Here is a 24263-nt window from a genome sequence, read left to right on the forward strand (position 1 = left end):
TGTTTTTTTACCAATTTGTGTTAAACTACTCTCAATACAAATATTAATAGTTTGTTTCATATGATTAAGTTTTGTTCTTCGGATTTAATATTTTGCGACAACTAACAATCGTCATTTCTAATGTTTACTTCCGGACACATGTCAAAGTTATTTTCGTTTTGATCACAGCTGGATTTTGTTGTTTTGCTTCATGGCTGCTGAAGACATCCAAGTTAGAATTTGTCTCCAAGAAATAGTAAAGTTAGATTTAGAGATCAAAGCTTGTATTCAGGTAAAGGTTAATTCTGGTCACATCAACTAAAGCATTTAGGAACATTTTAGACTCTCCTTACATTTACATGAAGATATCTTAAGGTTCATCATAACAAATGGACAAGTAGTATTTTTGTAAGAGATAAATTTGTCCTGGTAAAAAATGTCTGGGCGGACACATATAACTAGTAGAAAAAGTCCATGGTTACAAAATTTACTAGTATTTTTTGTCTGATGTAAGTAATTTATGTCCTCAGACTAATTTTCCTAGAAATTCTTGTCCATGTCATTAATATTCCTAGGTAAAAACGTCATGTCCTCTTAATAGGAAAAATATTAATAAATCAAATCATTTACGTTTAAACAATGGAAACTTTTAAGAGTTGTGTATAAATTTATATTTTTAATAAAGTGTATGTCCCCAGACTAATTTTCCTAGGAAATCATGTCCATCATCATTAATATTCCTAGGGGAAATTGTCCATGCCCTTTATTTTGAAAGGTAAATACAAATGTTATGTTTTGATATTGTTATAAAGAGTTGTGTATCAATTCTTTTAATAAAGTTTATGTTCCCAGACTAATTTTCCTAGGAAATTGTCCATGTCATTAATATTCCTAGGTAAAATAGTCCTGTATTTCAAAAGGAACATTTTAATGAAACAAATTATTTACATGAAAATACAATTTTTATGTTTTAAAATATTGTTCGGATCAAGAGCTTGGGCATTAAAAATTTAATGAAATGAATGTCCCCAGACTAATTTTCCTAGGAAATCATGTCCATTTCAATAATATTGCTAGGTAAAATGTCAGACCTATATTTTAAAAGATAAATATAAATGTTATGTTTCAATATTCAGTTTTAGAGTTGTGTTATAATATTTTAATACAATTGATGTCCTCTGACTAATTTTCCTAGGAAAATCGTGCCCATGTCAATAATATTCCTAGGTAAAATCGTCAAAGACGATGATTTTAAAAGATCAATATGAATGTTATTTTTCAATATTTGGTTATAGATTTATTAAAATCTATATCCCCAGACTTATTTTCCTAGGACATCATGTCCATGTCATTAACATTCCTAGGTTATAACATCACTTTCCTTTATTTTAAAAGGGAAAAAAATAATGAAACTTTCAAATCTTAAATAAGAATATGATTCTGTTTTTATTTTCAATAATTGTTATAATATGATAAAAATTACTAGTATAACGTCTTAGGACAATTTTTCCTAGGAAAATAAGTGCCAGACATATTTTACTACCTATGGACTTATTTTACTAGGAAAATTGGTCCTGGGACTATCATTCCTAGTAAAATAATGATCATGGACTTGATTTCCTAGGAAAAAAGTCTGGCAGACGGATTTTACTACCCGACCATATTTACTGTTACATTTTCACCTCAAAAACTGCTCTGTGTACAGTCTTACCTGTGCTGTTTTGAAAGTTTTAAGGCCAAGCATCCACTAGATATATAAAAGTTAAATGCATTTTGTGTTTAAGAAAGATAAAATCTTTCTTGGTTTTTGATGGCATTTTCGTGATCCATGATGATGGAAATTTATTTTCTGTGTATCGTGATTGACAAAAAAAATCAACTCATGAATCGTGATGAGACCCCATCAGGCCCCTCATATTTTGATGTTCAAAAAGAAACCGAAAAATACTGTAATGGTTTGGATGTTGGTTCTGTTGTTAGGGATTTTAGATGTGACGTCATTTTAGTCATTACCTCGTTTTCAATGTATTAAACAAAGAGACGCTACCATTAGGTACAAAAAATGAAAGGTTTCTTCTCATATCAAAGATTGAAAGGATATTTAAATTAATAATTGTTATTGTGCTCATTCCTATATATTACTATTAAAGAAGGAGATTTCGGTGCAAATGCGGGAAAATAAAAGAGTTAGAAAAATAAAGTTAATGATTTGAGTTCATTACAAATGTGTAGTACATTGGAAATTATTTTATTTATTTTTTTTATTAATTTTTCTACTGTTATAGGGAACCTTGTCCCCTTTGAAGCAATTATAAATAATCCTTCAGCCTTCAACAATGAGAAAAAAACCCATATTATTTATATTTGGCTATGAAGTATGATAAACGATAATACAGAAATAAAAAATATAAAACAATTCAATAACAAAAACTAACAACCTAATTAACAACAAAACAATTTAATGAATACAAATATGACACGACTTGAAACAACAAGAACCACTGAACTACGGGCTCCTGACAATCACATAAAGCTGGAACAGTGGTGTAACAGAACAACATGTACATACAATGTAGGAACCAACTATGATTATCAGTAGATAAAGGCTTGATTCATCAGTTGGGTAACATAAAAGACAGAAAAACAACTATCAAAAAAAAGACACAAGATATGACATTTATAAGGTTTTCCTTCCCGTATTTCAGTCCAACTGCTGAGTACTCCCTGAAGTTTGATTTGTTACTAACTATCTGTAAGATCGTTTTGAAGTAACTTCACTGGTTTTAAAGATAGACCATAGCGCATACCTGCCAACTTTTTAAAATGCCCATGGGGGTTTAATAATGTGCAAGATGAATTTCATTGTTCAACAAAACCATTAAAGGGGCTTTCAAATTTATTTTAATGTTGTGTATTACTATTTGATTCTTTATGCCTTTACACATGTAATCCTATAGCCATGGTAAAATTGATTGTTTTGTTTTAAATTCTGGATCAGATTGATACATGTACATAAATATATAAATTAGTATACAAATGTAATTTTTCCATACCACAAACATAGACCTTACATGCTTTAGTGGTCTATTTATTGGTAAATGTATGTTGTAGATTCTTTATATGTCCTTTAAGTTGTTCTTGATTTTTTTTTTTATTATTTCAGGATATACGAACACAAGCAGATTCCAGGGAAGCATTAGAAGAAATAAATACAGAAATAAGGGGGAAACTCCGTAAACTACGCAAGAAGATCGAGGTAATTTATATAATGATATATGGCAGTATAACTTAAAATAGATAATAAATGCATTTTGTTATAATTTTTATTGTCACAAATGATATACTAAAGGGTATGCACTATACATTTATCTTACAACAGTGACCAAAACTCAAAAGTTTTCATAGTAAAATTGAAAAAAGTGTATATTTTTGTTTTTGTCCATAAAGGAATAAAGTGAAATGATAGCTGATCTTTAGCAGTCTTTGATTGTTAAATTTGTTCACAACTTCTATTTTAACTGCTAGTAGTACCGGTAGGTCAATGATATTTGGTATGCTGTTGTACATGTTGTTTGTATATACATTGGTTTTTCTCATTTCCTCATATGATATTTGGCCCTGAATTGACATGGTTCATTGTATTGACTTTGAATGTTTTGTTCTGTTGACTTGTTCAATTATTGCCATTTTAACGCCAACAATTGCATTATACAATCAAAATTTCATAAAGGCGAAAAATATCTGTGTCAACAGTTTATACTTCATAAATTGTCTGAATTTAACTTCTATGTTTGATATTTTGTAGGATCTAGAAAGACTTGCTAATGAACAAGACAGAGAAGAGGATAGAATAACCTTATTACATGATGTTGGAAACCACAAACAACAACTTACTAAGTATGTCATCAGGTTTTATAATTCTATAACCTTATTACATGATGTTGGCAATCACAAACAACAACTTACTAAGTATGTCATCAGGTTTTATAATACTATAGCCATTCATGTGTACACACATGTAGAACTTATTATCATTAAACAGTTCAGATATTAGAAAATTGATTAACACATAAAGCCATGATTTGATTTGAATCTGGGTGTTTTAACAGCACTTTTAAGCATCACATTTAAGCTATTTTGTGGCATCCAGTTTTTATTGGTGGAGGAAGCCAGAGTGCCTGGAGAGAACCACAATCTTTAATAGGAAAACGGACAACACTAGTCAAGTAGATTGGAGTGGAGTGCACCCACACGAGCAGGGTTCTAACTCACAACCTCAGTGTTAACTGGCTAGTGATTACAGTAGAACTACTTAGACCACTCGGCTACCAAGGTCATCCTAAAGCCATGATGAATGGTTTATACTGTCAATTTATTTAAAAACTGACAAACACTTATCCTAACCATCTATTGCTGCTGACTAGATATGATGATAAATCTGAAAAAAAATTACACTTCAGAAGAAGGTGCATGTTTAAGTTTCTAACTTTAAAGTTCCATCAGAATAATTTACAGCTAAAGGCATACCAGCTTGATTTAAATAAAAATAAAAACAGACATAAAAAAATCAGAAGTTTATAACAGTGCTACTTGTATGTATTATGATCAAATTCTCAAATAATGGTGAATTTAGTATATATTCTGACCATTCATGAATATGACAAACTTCAGCATAAATACAATGTATAAGCAAACACAGATTAATTACAGAAATTATAATTATGAGAATTTGTTTTTTTTTTGTATATAATTGTACACTTTACATGAATATAATCCAACTTTTCAGTACTGTATCAACACTCAGACAGTCGAACTTGTCAGCTCAGCTTGCAATTGATCGATCAGAAAAAGACCAGCTTTTAAATGGAGGCACAGGACTACGGAAAAGGTAATATTATGCCAAACTTTTAAGCATTAATCTAAGTTCATTGTATATTATATATTATATAAAATAGATATGGTATGATCACCAATGAGACCACTGTCCACCAGAAACAAAATGACACAGAAATTAACAGCTATAGGTCACCATATAGTATGACCTTCAATAAAGAGCAAAGCCCATACCATAGCTATAAAAAGCCCCAAAATCCTGAATGTTAAACAATTTAAACTAGAAAACTAACAGCCTAATTTATGTACCAAACAAAATAATGATATATAAATATGCAACACATCAACAAACGACAACAATTGAATTACAGGCTCCTGACTTTGGACAGGCAGATACATACAGAATGTGCTGGTTAAATATGTTAGGGGGATCCCAACCCTCTCCTAACATGGGACATGCTTTTTGTATTATTACCTTTCCTCTTTAATTTATTTTATTTAGTGGTTTTTAACTCAGTGAAAAATGTATACCTGTATTCTGATAAGATGACAGATGAATTATTTATTTTATGATTTACAGAGGTGGTAATAGTAAAGAAGGACTGGCTAAAGTGGCTTCAGATATAACAGAAAACTTAATGACCCTGAATCGAAAGATTGCTGACCAAGTGAAACAAAGTGAAAGTACAAAGTCTACACTGTGTAAGTTATTACTGAAAATTGTAAAGGTTCGAATACTAGTAGCTGACTTCATCAACTGTAAGGTTGACACTCTTCTGTCAAGCTGGAACAGATTTATTATTGAAGAGAAGCAAACATACAACTGTTCCTTAACTATAAAGGTTTATTTTCAAGTACTTCATCAGTTTGTTGGGACAGTTTAAATCAATCTTGTTGAGATGACCAACATTAATCTATAATTATTGGGATCTTAAGAAATTGGACAACAATAAGACATTAATTATTGATTTCAGGAAAATCTTCATACAGATACATTTATCAGATAACAGAATGGGAGTTTTAATTATTACAATACTTTATGAATTTTCTGTAAGAAGTTGAACTGTTAACTATTCCTCTTGATAGTTATGATTTTAACATTAATGGGCTATCTTTTTGTTCTTTTGAAATTCTACTGTAACTTGAGTATGTGGAACTGCTATCTTAATATTCAAAGATAACATATACCGCATTCACCGTATATTTGATTTTATACTTAAAAATCATAGTGATTTAAACATTTTCTTATCCTGAACTTATTATGTATACATAAAGCATACACAGCATAGAATATAATCATTACCAATGCTAAACCTTACACTTTTCTTTTGTTTCAGTGAAGTCTTCAACAACCATCACCAGTACCCAAGAAGAGATGAAATCTATGGGAGGACATATAAAGAATTCACAGAGACTTATAACAAAATATTCTAGAAGACAATTTACAGACAAACTACTTATTTTCTTAGCATTGGTGTTTTTCTTTGTGACAGTACTATATATAATGAAGAAGAGAATATGGTAGTGTCCATAGTGTATTTATTTAATAAATTGTTTTTAATTTTAAATGTTTATATATGAAGTTGTCCATTTAAGGTTATATGTAAAACTTATAAACATTTGCTGACATTGCAAATACAGTTTAGTTGTGTATGGATTATTGATGATAGAATTAATGGTGAACTTTTTGGTTAAATGAATGCAATATGTAAGTTCACCAATGAGATTTAATAAAGTGTTCAGATGTACTTCTCTTGAATGAATAAAACAGCTAGTTAAATTCTTAGGTGTTCCAGCTGATATTTGAACTTCCTATATGATCTTAATATACTGTATATGGTTTCAAATCACTTATTCTACTAACTGTCATAAGCTTATAAGTACACCATATATTATTTGTGTACTCCTTTAAAACTATCATTAATTTATACTACACCTATTGATTGTTATGAGAAATAAATTATTTATTCTCCTAAGAAAATTCTGATTATGCACCAAATTTTCTTGCAGTCTGGTAATTCGGTTTATTAGGTATTATTGACATAAACAAGAATGAAAACTTTTTATATAACAGCAACTGTCTTTAAAACTGATGTTTTTCCTATGTCTTTTATAAATTTAATATCAAGAGTTGCTCTCCATACACCAAGGTTTTGACTATTATAGGATAAAAAATTGATTTCCAGTAGTTTTTATTATAATGATTTCTTACCTGGGACAGGCACATAAGGAATATGAGGGTTGAACATGCTTGCGAACAATCAAACCCCTCCTTTTGGAACTGTGTTGAAACAGCACAACAGACCACAGCCAATATTAAGTCAGAACCTGTGTCATTGTTTATAATTGTTTGAAATTCAAACTTTTGGAATAAAGGAAAACGCTATACTGCAGATCTGAACCAGATGCTCAAAAATCAATAAATCACAAATACTTTTTCCAATCCAAAATATATGAATCCACTATAGTAAATCCATCTTTCAACAAAATGTGAAGAAAATCATATTCCTGTAAAGTTCATCAAATTCCAAACATCATGATATGATTTCCATAAATAAATTCCTTCAAAAACCAGCTTTAAATTGCCAAAAACTGCAGAGCTAAAAATCAACTCACTACTCTATTGGCAGCCATCTTAATACAAACAAAATAAAGTTGTATGCATCACCTGAATGTAAATGTGGAATAGATAGGTTGAACCATAGCTATGCTTATATATTCTCTGGTAATGACACATGTTTCATGCATTACCTGCTGCTTATGATCTTATGATCAATAATATTTTAATCTTCAACCTTTGTATTGAGTTGTGCCAATGTTAATAAACCTGCATATCAAATATGATTGACCTACCACTAGCAGTTCCCACATAAACTGACCTTATAAAACTAATACTTGTACACAAAGCAACTTTTCAAAGTCAAGAAAATCAGATCTGCCAATGCTAATACAACTGCATACCATATATCATTAACCTACCACAAGTGGATCTCCAAAATTTGACCTTTCCACAACTAATACATTGTTGATGATGCTGCAATCAATGCCAGCATACCTGTTTTTTTTTCAACTTTCATCAAGGCGAGATAAAAAAAAAACAATTTTAAAACTTCGACATAATCCTGCAACACTTTGTTTATACCTGCTCCAAGTCAGGAGCCGGTCAGTGGTTGTTGTAAGTACTATATAATTTTGGTTGATTTGTACATTTATCAGGTTTTTTCCTCTTGTTTGAATTATTTTCAGCTGGTGTTTGTTCATTGCTGAAGCCATAATTATGGTGACCTTTTGTTATTCACATATATTGCTATTGTGAAATGTCATCTCATTGGAAATCATACAACATGCTATCTTTATAAGTCTTATACATGCATTTCTTGGCAGTAAGTAATCACATCTATTAACAAGAATGTGTCCACAGTACACAGATGCCCCACTCATACTCTCATTTTCATGTTAAAAAAAACTCTTTATTTATCCATTATATTTAAAAGATCATATCAGAGGGAACATGTGTACTAAGTTTCAAGCTGATTGGACATCAATTTCATCAAAAACTACTTTAACCAAATGTTTTAACCTGAATCGGGATTGATGGACGAACAAACACACAGCCTGAATCCAAATATGTATATATGATAGAAAATTCAGGAATTAGTTCTTCAACAGTTTGTTAGATTAAAGAGTTCACTTAAAATTCATTTTCTATTTACCTCTTTAAATTCATTTTTCACATAAACATATTTGTTTATATGTTGGGGCTGAATTTGCAGTATAAGTAAGTTTTGATGACATACAGTTACCAATAGTTGCTTTAAATTACTTTACTTGGACTTAGGTTGATAGTTGTCTGATTGGAAATCAAACATCTGATGTAGTATTTATTCCTGTAGATGTCATATAAATGAGTAGTATTTATCCCTGTAGATGTCATATAAATGAGTAGTATTTATCCCTGTAGATGTCATATAAATGAGTAGTATTTATCCCTGTAGATGTCATATAAATGAGTAGTATCTATCCCTGTAGATGTCATATAAATGAGTAGTATTTATCCCTGTAGATGTCATATAAATGAGTAGTATTTATCCCTGTAGATGTCATATAAATGAGTAGTATTTATCCCTGTAGATGTCATATAAATGAGTAGTATTTATCCCTGTAGATGTCATATAAATGAGTAGTATTTATCCCTGTAGATGTCATATAAATGAGTAGTATTTATCCCTGTAGATGTCATATAAATGAGTAGTATCTATCCCTGTAGATGTCATATAAATGAGTAGTATTTATCCCTGTAGATGTCATATAAATGAGTAGTATTTATCCCTGTAGATGTCATATAAATGAGTAGTATTTATCCCTGTAGATGTCATATAAATGAGTAGTATTTATCCCTGTAGATGTCATATAAATGAGTAGTATCTATCCCTGTAGATGTCATATAAATGAGTAGTATTTATCCCTGTAGATGTCATGTAGATGTCATATAAATGAGTAGTATTTATCCCTGTAGATGTCATATAAATGAGTAGTATTTATCCCTGTAGATGTCATATAAATGAGTAGTATTTATCCCTGTAGATGTCATATAAATGAGTAGTATTTATCCCTGTAGATGTCATATAAATGAGTAGTATCTATCCCTGTAGATGTCATATAAATGAGTAGTATTTATCCCTGTAGATGTCATATAAATGAGTAGTATTTATCCCTGTAGATGTCATATAAATGAGTAGTATTTATCCCTGTAGATGTCATATAAATGAGTAGTATCTATCCCTGTAGATGTCATATAAATGAGTAGTATTTATCCCTGTAGATGTCATGTAGATGTCATATAAATGAGTAGTATTTATCCCTGTAGATGTCATGTAGATGTCATATAAATGAGTAGTATTTATCCCTGTAGATGTCATATAAATGAGTAGTATTTATCCCTGTAGATGTCATATAAATGAGTAGTATTTATCCCTGTAGATGTCATATAAATGAGTAGTATTTATCCCTGTAGATGTCATATAAATGAGTAGTATCTATCCCTGTAGATGTCATATAAATGAGTAGTATTTATCCCTGTAGATGTCATATAAATGAGTAGTATTTATCCCTGTAGATGTCATATAAATGAGTAGTATTTATCCCTGTAGATGTCATATAAATGAGTAGTATCTATCCCTGTAGATGTCATATAAATGAGTAGTATTTATCCCTGTAGATGTCATGTAGATGTCATATAAATGAGTAGTATTTATCCCTGTAGATGTCATGTAGATGTCATATAAATGAGTAGTATTTATCCCTGTAGATGTCATATAAATGAGTAGTATTTATCCCTGTAGATGTCATATAAATGAGTAGTATTTATCCCTGTAGATGTCATATAAATGAGTAGTATTTATCCCTGTAGATGTCATATAAATGAGTAAGTGTTGCTGTCAACAAGCAGTAAATAAAGAAGAATATCTACCAGAAGCTTTAATTTCACAATTTACATAACACTTTACAAATGATGTATGAACAATTCCATGAAAAATTATATACTCCAGAATAATGATGAAATCAATGTTAACCTATAAATGATTTACTTTAACTTTCGTTTTACCTAAGAATTTATTGTAATGGTACTCCTGTTTTACCATTATATTAGAAAAACTTTGTACATTACATTTTATTTTTATTATTGAAATTTGCCTGCCAAAATCTAGCATTAACTCTTATTTCTTCTTCTGAACTCCTGTATATTTTAAAAAAAAAATGAGAAGTACAGTTTGTTAACCTACAAAATCATACAATTTGTCTAAATCTTACTTATAGTATCATGAAACAAGAATGTGTCCATAGTACATGGATGCCCCACTTGCACTATCATTTTATATGTTCAGTGTACCGTGAAATTGGGGTCAATACTTTAATTTGGCATTGAAATTAGAAAGATCATATCATAGGGAAGATGTGTACTAAGTTTCAAGTTGATTGGACTTCAACTTTATCAAAAACTACCTTGACCAAAATCTTTAACCTGAAGTGGGACGAACAGACGAACAAACAAACGAACGGACTGACAGACCAGAAAACATAATGCCCCTCTACTATTGTAGGTGGGGCATAAAAAGAGACATTGCTTTGTTCCAAGTGTTGTCAAATGAATTATCTATTATTGTGTAACCTATACCAGAGATCATTTACTTCAGACTTGTGAACAATAAATTTCAATGCTACTGACCAAATTTACTTTCTTTTTGAATATGGCATTTTGCTTCCCTGTTTCTCATGATTCACAATACTGTAAAACTGATTTATATGAGGTGATCTGTTGAAATAATAGGAGGGGACAGAAAAAAATTGTTTTTTGGTTTTTGAACTTGGGTCATAGGTCACTTATAGTTGTCCATTTGATATATGTAAAATTACTAGTTGTGGGCGAGTGGTTGGAAGACCGTATTATCCTTTCACCTCCATTTTAAATGAATAAGTCCTTAATTATAAATCAATATCATTAAAATACTGAATAATAATTATATAAGAGGATTTACAAAAAAGAGGATGTGGTATGATTGCCAACGAGACAACTCTCCACAAGAGACCAAATGACACAGAAATTAACAGCCTTTGTCTAGTTTAAAAGTTTGTGCAATAATGGTCTACATTTAATAACAAATATGTAATTCAAATTTTAAATATATATTTTTTTTATTTCTAATAGTTACTTTTCTCTTTTTAAACCATTTTAAAACTGTACATTCAGCTAAATAGTGCCCTTCCACTTCTAAATTTTAATTCAATATATCTTTTTCTTAACAAGACAGCTGAAAGAAATTTAAATGGAAGGAGTTTTTGTGGAATTTGACTTGCATAACAGAAAGATTAATATACAATTTTACCTTTCCACACCTGTATTTTTAAATATAATTACAATATTTATAAAGTAGAACTAAAGTAATGTTAAGATATTAAAAATCAACTTTCAAACCCATACTGTACAATAAAATATAAGTTAAAACCTCTGAAAGAATTTTGTCATAAATATTCCACCACACTAAAATACAATTCTAACATTTTTGTGTTAAATAAAATTTAGAATAAAACAATTTGAGAATTAACACAATAAAATACAATAATCTATTTACACACTATATAACTAGCTCATGAATTATTTCACATACAATATAACTTTAACAAGGTATTTGTATTTAGAATGGGAACTTTTTATTTCAATTATTGAACTGATAACTTTCAACTGCTCTGTTCTCTACACATTATTTTTATAAACATTGGAGAGTAACACACAAGTTTCACATGATTGCATGGAATTCTCTTTCAATCTTTCATTCAAGTACATCACATTTCATTAAAATAGTGGACTGAATTTTTTTTTTAAAGAAAATTATCATGATAAGATAAAAATTCCCTATCAGTTGTACTTGCAATATAAAGTTTATAATCTGCCTTTAGTTTTCCCCATATCAGACTGGGAAAATGAGGACACTAGCATTATTCCATTGTCTTGTACTGATAAGTAAATTGATTTAATTTTATTATCTCCCCTTGTACAAGTAGAACTGGATATTTTCCTTTAATCATATGCTACGCTCTACTATCGTGTTTTCATCAATATCTGTGACGACAAGGCACAATGACAGATGGATTTCTATATAGCCCTCCCTGTTACCACAATTTTGATCCTCCTAAAAGGGTATAACTTGAGCTAATAAAGTTAAAATTATTAATAGTATTCAAAATTGAGAGTAAGTTTCAGAAAATATGTGCAACCTGATAATAATCCTGAACATATCACACAAAGTGTCAACATTTCACTACCATAAATATCAATAGTTTAAAACTTGCAAGACACTTTAATAATGTGTCCAAATATAACAATAAAATGTTAACAATTTCACCCCCCCCCCCCCTTCTGCATAATTCTAACATTATTTTTATTTTAATTCAGTTACCATAGAATGGATGCTTAATTGAAACACTGGTTATATCATTTTCAATAGTAATTTATATTTCTCTGCTTTTTTTTAAATTGTTGTTATTTATTTTGTTTTATTTGAATGGAAAATATTTTTAATAAAAAAAAAAAAATGACAGAAGGTTTTTCAGAAAATAAAAGGATGAGTAAATCATGGCCATCAAATATTTCTAAAAATTACATATAGCTATTCATACAAAAATATTGAAATTTTTTCCTTTCTTTCTAAATTTATCCATAAAAATAAAAATGCCAGCCATATATATATGCCAATGAAGTAAATAAACTTTTTTTTATCAATTTATTTATATAATGTAAAGTTATAACTTTTTTTTAATTTGAAATTAATAAACATATTTGAAAATGGTAAAGTCTTGCCAAACTAACAGGCATGACAATGTGTGATAAAAACTAATGTAGATACAGCATCATTGGTATTATAAAAAATTATGGTATTCCTACCATATTAAACACAATGATTATAATCGAGAATATTGGACTTCACTATAATATGAAGAAAAGTGATTTAGGTAAACAGTTTATCACAATATACAAATTATATGCTGTTTCCTAAGTTTGCTGAGTAAATCTGAGGTCACATTAGGTATTTACATTATGTTTATTTTCAGGAAACACAGTTGTTGGATTAACTTATTAAATGAGAAACAACAATACTGCCCTTATCTGATTAATCAGAATACTTTTAATTTATTGTCAACTTGTTAACAAAGAGAATATGACAAATATTGTAACAGGATGAATATAACCAATAATATTAAGATACTTACAAAAACAAAGTTAACAAGTTCTTCTCAAATTTGTTATTTGTTAATGAACAATTCGAATTCATGCAATGAAACTTTTTATTTATGTGTGAAATCAAGATGCATTATGGGATACTTGGTATGTCTATAACAAGTCCTGAGAATCCATCGTCATCGCTATCGTCAAACATTGGGGCTACGGCCAATGGATCGTCTGTACCCTGAGATTTACTCTTTCTGCCTCGTTTATTTGCCTTCTTTTTCTCCACTGGTTTGTTATCATCTTCAGAGGCCACATCTGATGACACTGAAGACCTGGTGCTGCTGGAGGCTCGTTCATCCTGATCAGATATGTACAGATCATTTGCCTCGGAATCTTCATGGTCAGTACAAAGAAGAAAACCTTGTACTTCCCTGATATTGGTTTCTTCATGTACTGAACAGAATGAGTCAGGACAAAGGGCACATTTCTTGGTGGCTGGTTTACCACACTCATCACAATGATGCCACGGACAATCCCATTTACCTGTAATAAACAAAATACACATGAAGTCAATGATGCCACGGACAATCCCATTTACCTGTAATAAACAAAATACACATGAAGTTGATCAATAATCACAATGATGCCACGGACAATCCCATTTACCTGTAATACACAAAATACACATGAAGTCAATGATGCCACGGACAATCCCATTTACCTGTAATACACAAAATACACATCAAGTCAATGATGCCACGGACAATCCCATTTACCAGTAATAAATAAAATACACATGAAAATCAATAATCACAATGATGCCACGGACAATCCCATTTACCTGTAATAAACAAAATACATGTGAAATTGATGTCTATTCTATATATAAATCAATCAATAATCACAATGATGCCACGGACAATCCCATTTACCTGTAATAAACAAAATACACGTGAAGTTGATGTCTATTCTATATATAAATCAATAATCACAATGATGCCACGGACAATCCCATTTACCTGTACTAAAAAAAATACACATGAAGCTGATCAATAATCACAATGATGCCACAGACAATCCCATTTACCTGTAATAAACAAAATACACATGAAGCTGATCAATAATCACAATGATGCCACAGACAATCCCATTTACCTGTAATAAACAAAATACACATGAAGTTGATGTATGTTCTCTATATAAATCAATAATCACAATGAAGAAATGGACAATCCCAATTAACTGTAATAAACAAAATACACATGAAGTGGATGATGTAGATGATAGTTTTTCTATGTATGAACTCAACAATTAAACACTTTTTGAAGGTAACGCTTATTTACCTTCTTTTGAAAGGATGGAAGTAATTTATTACTTGAGCGGTTTCATGGTAGAGATAATGTCTCTATTCATGCCAGTAACTTTAGTGGAAAGTTGAAATCATCCTTAAAATAAATTAATGGATGCCATCACGAGTTGGTCGACTGTTATGAAATATTTGTTTCACAGATGATAATGGATTGTAACCACAAGTCTATCCTCTTTTCCCCAAATGTGACCTACCAAATTATAATTATCACCAGGTTTGTACTTACAAGAGCAACACAACAGGTGCCACACGTGGAGAAGGATCTGCTTACCCTTCCAGAGTACCTGGGATAACATCCCCATACATGTCTTTTTGGGGTTTGTGTTTATGAAAATTTTGTAGATTATTCAGAGCAAACTTGAAATATTTCATTATTACAATATCTTCTTTTTCTTTATCATTCCTGGAGTATTGTTGTCTATAACATAGTTTTGGTTGTCTAGTGTAATTTGTACTATTTATCTAGCTCACTGGAGATTTAGATCCAACTTCTAATATGATTCCCTTTTTTTCAATATTTCTGTGAATAGTTTTGACATACAAGTAGAAGCCCTTTTAACATTAATATCATGATTTTGGTTTCTTTAGTTCCTATATTAAATACGATAACATTAACTATATCTCTTTAATACCTACCATGTGGAGGTTTGCTCAGCTTAAGACAAGTTAAATGATAAGATTTTGGACATCCATTCTTGTCACACATGATTAACTCGCCTCCCTCGCCACATCTGAAACAATCATCCTCATGGGTTTTCTTTACTTCAGTTTTTCTCTTTTTCCGTTTCTTTTTATCTTTACTTTTGGCTTCTTTAGCTTTTTTCTCTTGAGCTGCTGCAGCTGCAGTCTGTCAAAAAAGATAACAAATACATTTTAACTTATAAAACTTGATATCTAAAAAGACTGTAATAGTTGAGCATACTTGTAGCTTAATGAAGCTGTTACACTAGTTAAACTTTGTGGTCCATATCCTAAAAGATTTGTATTATAATACTGATCTATCAAAATAAAATGTGCCAGTTCACAAGGTTTTATCAATTAGAAAATAACAACCATAATGCAAAAATTTCAAATATTTGTTCAGTGATTTAAGACGAGTTTGCCTTTTCGAAATGCCCATTTAATGTGATACCTGAATTCTTGAGGTATAGATGTAGCAGGTTTTGCAAAGTTTTTCTTTTCTCTATTTGATCATCAAAAAAGATAACTGACATAGAATAAATCTTAAATAGTAAGATGCATAACCCAACACAAGGTCTGTACGGCACTCCATGTTCTAAGAATTCAGTTGATATTAAATTCTGTATAAAACAAATTCTTTGGTATTTGAAATATTAGAATTAAATGGTTTTTAGAGATTATTAATTTGTCAAGGATATATATAATTAATGAGGCAGGGTGAGAAGAGCAAATAGTCATTCATCTAGAAAAGCCTATATTTTAAGTCATTATTTACCTATGTGTAGACAAAGTCTATGTATTTAAAGAAACGAGTAAAGATCTTAAATTCCTACATATATATAAGTGTAAATTCTGTTTTACCTTTGGCCTAACGCCCAGGAATCCACTACAGTTAGCAGCACCACAAGAACAACTTGTTTTGTCATTTCCCAAACATTCAAAGTTGTAATTGAATGTAAGCTCTGATCCTGTAAAAAAAACAAATCTTAGTCAATAATTCAGTAATGTTTCATAATAAATGTTTTAGGATGCAAACCAGTTCTTGGTCAGACTAATTTTTGGTTTGTGTGATGCAGTTTTCCTGTTATAAATACATTTAAATTATAAGTCATGTTTCATGATTACTGAACAACTGTCCCTAAATAATCAGATTAATTTTCTGGAAGCTGAGGCACTGATACAAATCCCTCTGATGTTAGTTCAGGAATGTCAAACCTTGTGTTGTATCAATAATGAATACAAAAAAAAACCAGAAATATATCATTACACATAACTCTTTAAGAAGTCACTAGTCTGAGCAATATAAATGCTTTACAAATAAAATTCTGAAAATATTCTTTTTAAATCTAAATTTGAATATTCTGACAGATCAATGTGTTTGTAACAATGTTTTACCTGCTGGAATATCATGCAGTGCAAACAGACCCACACGGACATCACCATTTACAGTCCACTTCTGTGTTTCACAGTTAGGTTGACAACTATGGTTCATAAACCGGGACAAGTTTCCTTTAGGTCCAGCATCTATTATTCTGTAATCAAATATTGTTATAAGATGAGTAAACTGATTTCATGCAGTACTTAATAATTTATGAAGGATATCTAATCATGAAAACTTAACATTAAATTATGATCATTGAGGAGGGAAGATGAAGAGGGGGGAAGATGCCCTCGACAGGTATGTATTAAACAGACCAAATCAAGTTTCCCTACTATTAGTTAACATTGACAATATAAGTCAATTGTGACAATTTATTGCACTTATTTGCTATGTGTTGTTTAAACAGTGGGGTTCAGAAAGTTTTGGAAATAAAAAGTGCATAGCACAGCAAAAACATATTGCCTTTATCTGTAATTATCTGAGAATATGAATTAATATTCAGAAGTAATCAAATCTCTTGTTATGAACTTTTTTATTTATAATACAGTCGATTCCACTTAATTGCATACCGCTTAATAGCATAATTCGGTTAATTGCATACTTTTCTCCTGCACAAAACCATTTCCCATTCATCTAATGTTAAATTGTACGGTTATATGCATAGCCCCACAAGTGGCATTTCGGTTAATTGCATAGAAAATAATTGCCAGCTAGATATGCTTAGTTAAAACTAACGAGATTTTTGACCGGAAACAGCAATTTGTAAGTATATTTTTCTTGAATGCATCATAATTTTTGATATTATTTCACATTTACTTATGTATTATTTGAATAAAGTTTTAAAACAGTTTCTTTCGTGTTTATATGATTATAAAAAAGCCTCGATGTGTACACAGGTAAAGTTTCCCATATTCTATTTTAAGCCTCGAGGTCATAAAAATGTCAATCAGCTGATTGTTGTAAAAACACAATCATTCTATGATCTTCTATCTCAAAAGGTGTTAATTATTGATTGCATTTCAAACATTGTTCATAGATTACATTTTGGGTGTATTTTTAAAACATTAACGCCTGCTAATTATCGATCATTATCCAATGTGCAATCTCGTAATTTGGCTAGGGGTGATCTACATTTATGTTAAATATTACAGGGCATTTATATATGGTTGAAGAATTTCATACATCAATCTTTCACTTTTAATATTTTTTGAAAAGAACATTAACTTAAAATTATTATATTTTCTCACTTTCAACACTCGTGTCCAGCAAATAACCCGTGTAGGGCCCCATTACCTGCTGCTTTGCATATATACGAAACTAACGAGGTTAAAGTAACAGTGTTACATCACTGTGCAACCAGTAAATACTGCATATTAAAGGCAGTTCATTACACATTTATTGTATCAAATGATTATAAACTGTGTAGCATTGTTCAACAGTTTGTTTTAATCAAAGCGTAACAATATAATTTGTACATCCGGGTCATAGAAACAATTTTTAGAACAATTTTATTTTCGTATCTCAGGTAAAGGAAAAGTCGGTACATAAATAAACTAAAACTAAATGTGTTCATAAACTTTATTGAAAGAATAAACAATGAAATAAAATGCATGACACTAGACAAATAACTTTTATTAGAATAAATAATCATTCATGTTGTAAGTGGATTATGGACGTTCATCTTTCTTCAGGATTTCCTTTACTGATCTGCACTATCGATGTTATTTGTCTCCGTATTTTGGCATTTCGGATATAAGCATACTCCGCTTTATTGCATAATTTCATCTGACAAATAGGCTATGCAAATAACCGGAATGTACTGTATAGAAATAAATCAGCCCCTGGGGACATAAAAAGAGTCATCCAGAGGTAAAATCTAGTCTTCAATAAAATGGCAAGTGTCTGTTCAATATAGAATAATACATGGCAAAATCCGTATTGCATGCTGTATCACCACGAGAAACCAATATCAGTCCTTCGGCCCTCGGGACTGATATTGGTGTTTAGTGGTGATACAGCATGCAATATGGATTTTGCCATGTATTATCTGTTTTTCATATATTTCAATAGAATCAGATTCATGGGACATTCATTTTTTTTTATAAATCGTCCGACATAAGCTAGAAAAGAACATTATGATTTTTCTGCATTTTTCCAGCTGACTTGTTTTTTATCGACTTCCTTATTTGCTTAATATCCACATCGTAATGTGCCCTACAATCTTATTATTCTCAATACATGTTAAAAACCATAATGTATCAAAATGCATCCACTAACGATACTGTTCTATTGTTTCAACTGAAATTAATATCTATCAAATAAATATAAGATGTAGAAATGCTTAAAGTTTTATTGTTTATTTGGCAATGATATTATTCATGATCGTTTTATTTTACTAACGAGGTGAACAGCAAGAAAAATATTTTATAAAAATTTTGCTATCTATTCTAACCCAATTAAAATCGTAAAAACTTGCATATGTTTAATCCATCAGGTAAGGCCAAAAATAAAATATTGTTTGTTTCCCCTCACCCAACCGACCTGGTAAAATCATTGCGACACGAAAAATTTTATTGGCCATTCTTGTCCACTATTTTTTTGTTGTCGCTATTTTGGTTATTGGTGATATCTTTCCGATGCTGTAGTCAACGAGCATTGGGTTTTGGTGATACCTTTCCGATGCTGTAGTCAAGGAGCGTTGGGTTTTGGTGATACTTTTCCGATGCAGTAGTCAACGAGCGTTGGGTTTTGGTGATACCTTTCCGATGCGTTTTAAATCAAGGTATTTTTGCATTGAAGGGTCTACATGAATTGGAATCAAGGAAAACAAACAAAATGCTTTGCCACACGATTTGTTTGTGTGCAAGGGTGATCTTTTTTGAAAATAAAAAAAAAACCTGAAGCATCTTTCAAACCGCTGATTGCATCTTGATTTGCTTTGTGTCTAACCTCTGTTCCTGTTTAAAGGATAAAATCTTGAAGACTGAGTAAAAATGGGCCAACTCGTGCTTTAAAATCTATCTACTTTGTCTTTGAACAGGTTGGGCACAAGTCAGGAAATGTGGAATACATGTATTCCCTGCTTTCTGGAAACGTCCCTGTTTTCTGGTGTAAAACAAACCCAGTTTAAATGGGGTTTGCTTTTTTAATTTATGGCATGAAAATTACAAAAGGGCACGTTATAACTGCATCAGTAGAATTCGTAAATGCTTATTAAAAGTATTTTAGGAAATACAAAACATTAATATAAAGTGAAGCCTTGTTTCTTCTAGAACTCGAAAAAACATACAAATCTTTGTTTAGAAATCAATTGACCAAGCTGCATGATCCAGGTGTAACTGAACATAACTGAATGATGTTCACTTCTATTGAAAATATTTATTCATTGAATTTTAATTCCCAAGTGATTAACATACATGTATCTTTTTGTCATCTCATAATTGATAATCAAGGTATGAATTGGTGAACAAAGGAATTGTTTTGTTGTGAGTTATGCATCAAATTAGACTTGAAATAAGCTTGATTTTTTAACTAAAAAAACACTTGCTATCATTAAGCATTGTTATCACAAGTAGAATGTGCGCTTTTGTAGATTTCATTACATTAAATGAATAGGAACAAGAATGTGTCCATAGTACACAGATGCCCCACTCCCACTATCATTTTCTATGTTCAGTAGACCATGAAATTGGGGTCAAAACTTTAATTTGGAATTAAAATTAGAAAGATCATATCATAGGGAACATATGTACTAAGTTTCAAGTTGATATAACTTATACTTCATCAAAAACTACCTTGACCAAAAACTTTAACCTGAACTTTGCACTATCATTTTCTATGTTCAGTGGACCATGAAATTGGGGTCAAAACTATAATTTGGCATTAAAATTAGAAAGATCATATCATGGGGAACATGTGTATTAAGTTTCAAATTGATTGGACTTCAGCTTCATCAAAAACTACCTCGACCAAAAACTTTAACAGAACGGACGAACGGAGGCACAGACCAGAAAACATAATGCCCCTCTACTATCGTAGGTGGGGCATAAAAAAGGAGGTCCCTGTATACTGTTTTTTTTTTTAACACCAGAAAACTGGGGTGTACACTGAATTAGAATACAGGGAATACCCCTTTTCTTGACTTGAGCCTTACCTGTTGAATTTTGTACAAATTCAATATAGAAAACCATATCAAGGAATAAAATAAAATAATTTGCCTACCTACCTATCCATACTCTAACAACCTCAGTCAGGAGAGGGGAAACAAAGATATTTTTAATGTTGGCCTAATGAAAATAATTTTACTAAAATTATGACCAAATAAACAATAAAACTTCAGAACTTCAGATATTTCTACATCTTATTTTTCGTATAAAAATCGCTTGTAAAGTTAATAGGTAAAAAATTTTGAAAAATATTGATTTTAGTTGAAATGATAGGACATTTTTTCCAGTGGGAACTAATTTTTTTCCTATGCTAGGAAATACAGCAACTGGACGTCAAACGTTGACATCATTCGTATTATGATGTCACGCCAGGTATGCGATATAGGTTTTGCTATGCGATACGGGTTTAGCTATGCGATACAGGGTAGGTGATACAGACTGGAAAACAAACCCTTTATTAGATATACCAAATTGCTGTATTTTGTACTAAATATATGATAAATATGTTAAGCATATATAAACAACCAAAAAATGAAAATCACATAGGCTAGATAAAGATTTCTTAACTTTTGTACCACCCATAAAGATTGCAACCTATAGTAGCTCACTCTAGTCTCATTTTTTCTATTCACCCTAACAATTAAGACATTTATCTAGTTTTATTATACCTTTTAACTCTGAATGTAATAAGAAGAAACAAACCTTTTATTATCTAATGTTAACATGTAGAAATTCATCACATTATCATCATGCGCTTGTTTAATTCTCTTTTTAACCTCATCTTCATCAATTAAATCACCAACATATTCATTAACAAATTGTCCCTGAAATTGTAAACAGTATCTTTAAATAATAAAAGAACCTTAGTGAGCGCGCTCACATATCCCACGTCCCTACATTGTCATTGGAGAAATGAAATAAGTGTAAGAAAAGAAAATTGTATAAGAAAAAAAAATTGAATCATAATTTTCTGTCAATATGCACATCTACATAGTATGTCCTTATTATCTACAAAGTTTCATGAAATGCTGTTGTGTGGTTTCAGAGGAGTTGTGATGACAAACTGTTGCAGAAAAACATTGAAGCAAATAAGTTCAAAGGAGCATAACTCCTAGAAAAAAATTTGAATCATAATTTCCTGTGGATATGCACATCTACATATTATGTCCTTATTATCTAAAAAGGTTTCCTGAAATTCTGTTGTGTGGTTTGAGAGGATTTGCGATGACAAGAAACAGGACTGACGGACGGACGGACGGACGGATCAAAAACATTATACCCTCTGCAACTTCGTTGCGTGGGGTATAATAAGAATGATACAAGATATTAATGGTAAGATTTGAGAGTGTTCCAAGGAATATGTGTGTGTGTCCTGCTGTCACCAAATAATTTAAATAGAAATAGCTATGTTCATGATTTGATATAGAAAATCTAAAAAATCAGTAACAGATTAAGGTAGGACAGTCCTCACATTGGTTATTACAAAGTGTATGTTAATAATTCAATATAGTTATCACTATTTTATAATTCAAATTATAAGCAAATGAGACCTTAGGGGGTTTGGAATATTGTAAATTGTTTTCCATTGTTGGTCAGTATATTTGTTTTTCAACATTTAAATCTGAACAGCAGAAATAAATAAAATTCATACTTCAATTCACAAGTATATTGTTAACAAAATTCCTTTACTATCTATTCTATACCTTGGCAATTCTGGATAATCAGTATAAAAGTATCAAATTTATCTAATGCCGCTGACATTTAGTAAGGTCATACCTTTTTAACAGGAACATTTGTTTTTAGTCCCCATCCTTTGCCAGGAACTTTATAAGGTTCTGAGTCTGGATATTCCCGTTTCTGGTATCTCTGATTCTGACATTTCTCTCCAGCTGGACAAACAGCTGGATGACACTCATACATTAACATTCTGTTGAGACAGTCTGTGTCAGAACTACAGGGATTATCTTGTTCTGGTTTACACTCACACCGTGGAATCTCCGTCAAATCAGCTTTGTAGATCTGTACACTGCCTATTGGCAAATTTGTCTGTAGAGATATAAAGCAGGTTAGTTAGCCTGACATACTGTAAATTCAGAAATTATTGTGTGCATTCATAATTGCAATTGTGTCATTTTAACTAAAATTTGATTTGAATATTTGCAATATTGAGAAAAATTTGGCTAATTCATATAAAATTTTTTTAAATGTGAGTTTAAATTATAACTGTCCCACTTTTCGCAATAATAAAAACATTGCAATAATTTCTCAATTTACAGTAACTTGAGCTTCAGTAGTGTGAACAATTTGTTAAGTTATAGGCATTTAAAGTTAAGTCTTTCATTATAAAGATTTCTGTAATTTAGACATGTAAACAATGTTACCATCTAAAATTATTTTCCCAACTTCATATACATTTTCTGATCCAACAAATTTGCATAGAGACATGGAGACCTTTATCTTTGTACAGTTGATTAAAATAAATGGGGAATGTGTCCATGGGACACAGATGATGCCCCTGCATATCATACAAAGTTATAAAGGGACATAACTCAAGAACAGTAATCAAAGCGCTGTAAGCGCTGAAGGCAGTTAACCAAAAACCGAGGCAACCGTAATAATGAAAACTGTGGCAATGTTGCCTCAACATTAAACATTCATATATAGTCCATTCATGTTTATGTAATGATTTATTTATTAAGGCAAATAATTTATATGTTATCAAGGTTTCAAAACCAATGCATATATCAATGTATATTTTTTTATGGTGAGTCTGCAGTGGTACAAGTTCCCAATGATTGCAGTTGTTCAACTTGGTAGTTGAACGGACTGGTTTCCCTGGAAAGAAAACTGAGTTTTTGTTCTATAGTACAAAAGTTATGAGACACGAATCAGACAAATGTTCACTACAACAGGGATCAAAGGTGAGGTCTGACTGACCTGCCCAAAGTAAATGTAAATGATTTGTTATTTTGTCCTATACATATGAATATATATAATTTAGGGGTGGAGACCTCAACGGTTTTCATGTTCTCAAACAGGTAGGGGTAGGCAGAGGATTGAGGGGGGCCGCGCCCCCCCTTTTTGGAAAAAAATTGGTTGCTAAAATAGGGAATCACTGAAGCGTGACTG

The 24263-nt window shown here is 30.9% G+C and overlaps 2 protein-coding genes across 8 annotated transcripts in view; one reads left to right on the forward strand and one right to left on the reverse strand.

Annotated features, from left to right (window-relative positions):
- The first annotated feature begins 112 nt into the window (after nt 1-112).
- Nucleotides 113-6380, forward strand: LOC143071415 (vesicle transport protein SEC20-like). Of its 2 annotated transcripts, none has more exons than XM_076245677.1 (6): nt 113-271; nt 3143-3235; nt 3785-3948; nt 4766-4867; nt 5393-5514; nt 6150-6380. In XM_076245677.1, exons 1-6 carry the CDS (start codon nt 191-193, stop codon nt 6335-6337), a joined length of 750 nt encoding a protein of 249 aa, XP_076101792.1. In that variant the 5' UTR covers nt 113-190; the 3' UTR covers nt 6338-6380. The 2 variants fall into 2 exon arrangements, with proteins under 2 accessions (XP_076101792.1, XP_076101793.1); XM_076245678.1 differs by having other exon boundaries at nt 3785-3876.
- Nucleotides 6381-13464: 7084 nt separating this feature from the next.
- The window catches only part of LOC143071416 (histone-lysine N-methyltransferase NSD2-like), a 38537-nt gene continuing 27738 nt past the window's right edge, over nt 13465-24263 (reverse strand). For 4 of the 6 annotated variants that reach the window (XM_076245682.1, XM_076245679.1, XM_076245680.1 and 1 more), the window contains 6 exons: nt 22911-23180; nt 21837-21958; nt 16983-17119; nt 16449-16555; nt 15543-15753; nt 13465-14080 (listed from right to left, as the gene is read on the reverse strand). In XM_076245682.1, the coding sequence (XP_076101797.1) occupies nt 13680-14080; nt 15543-15753; nt 16449-16555; nt 16983-17119; nt 21837-21958; nt 22911-23180 (1248 nt within the window). In that variant the 3' untranslated portion in view covers nt 13465-13679. Of the gene's footprint in view, nt 14081-14503; nt 14557-14622; nt 14693-15542; nt 15754-16448; nt 16556-16982; nt 17120-21836; nt 21959-22910; nt 23181-24263 lie in introns of those variants that run through there. The other 2 variants (XM_076245683.1, XM_076245684.1) reach the window with 2 other exon arrangements.

Source organism: Mytilus galloprovincialis, chromosome 4 (genome assembly GCF_965363235.1).
Source record: "Mytilus galloprovincialis chromosome 4, xbMytGall1.hap1.1, whole genome shotgun sequence".
Lineage (NCBI taxonomy): Eukaryota > Metazoa > Mollusca > Bivalvia > Mytilida > Mytilidae > Mytilus > Mytilus galloprovincialis.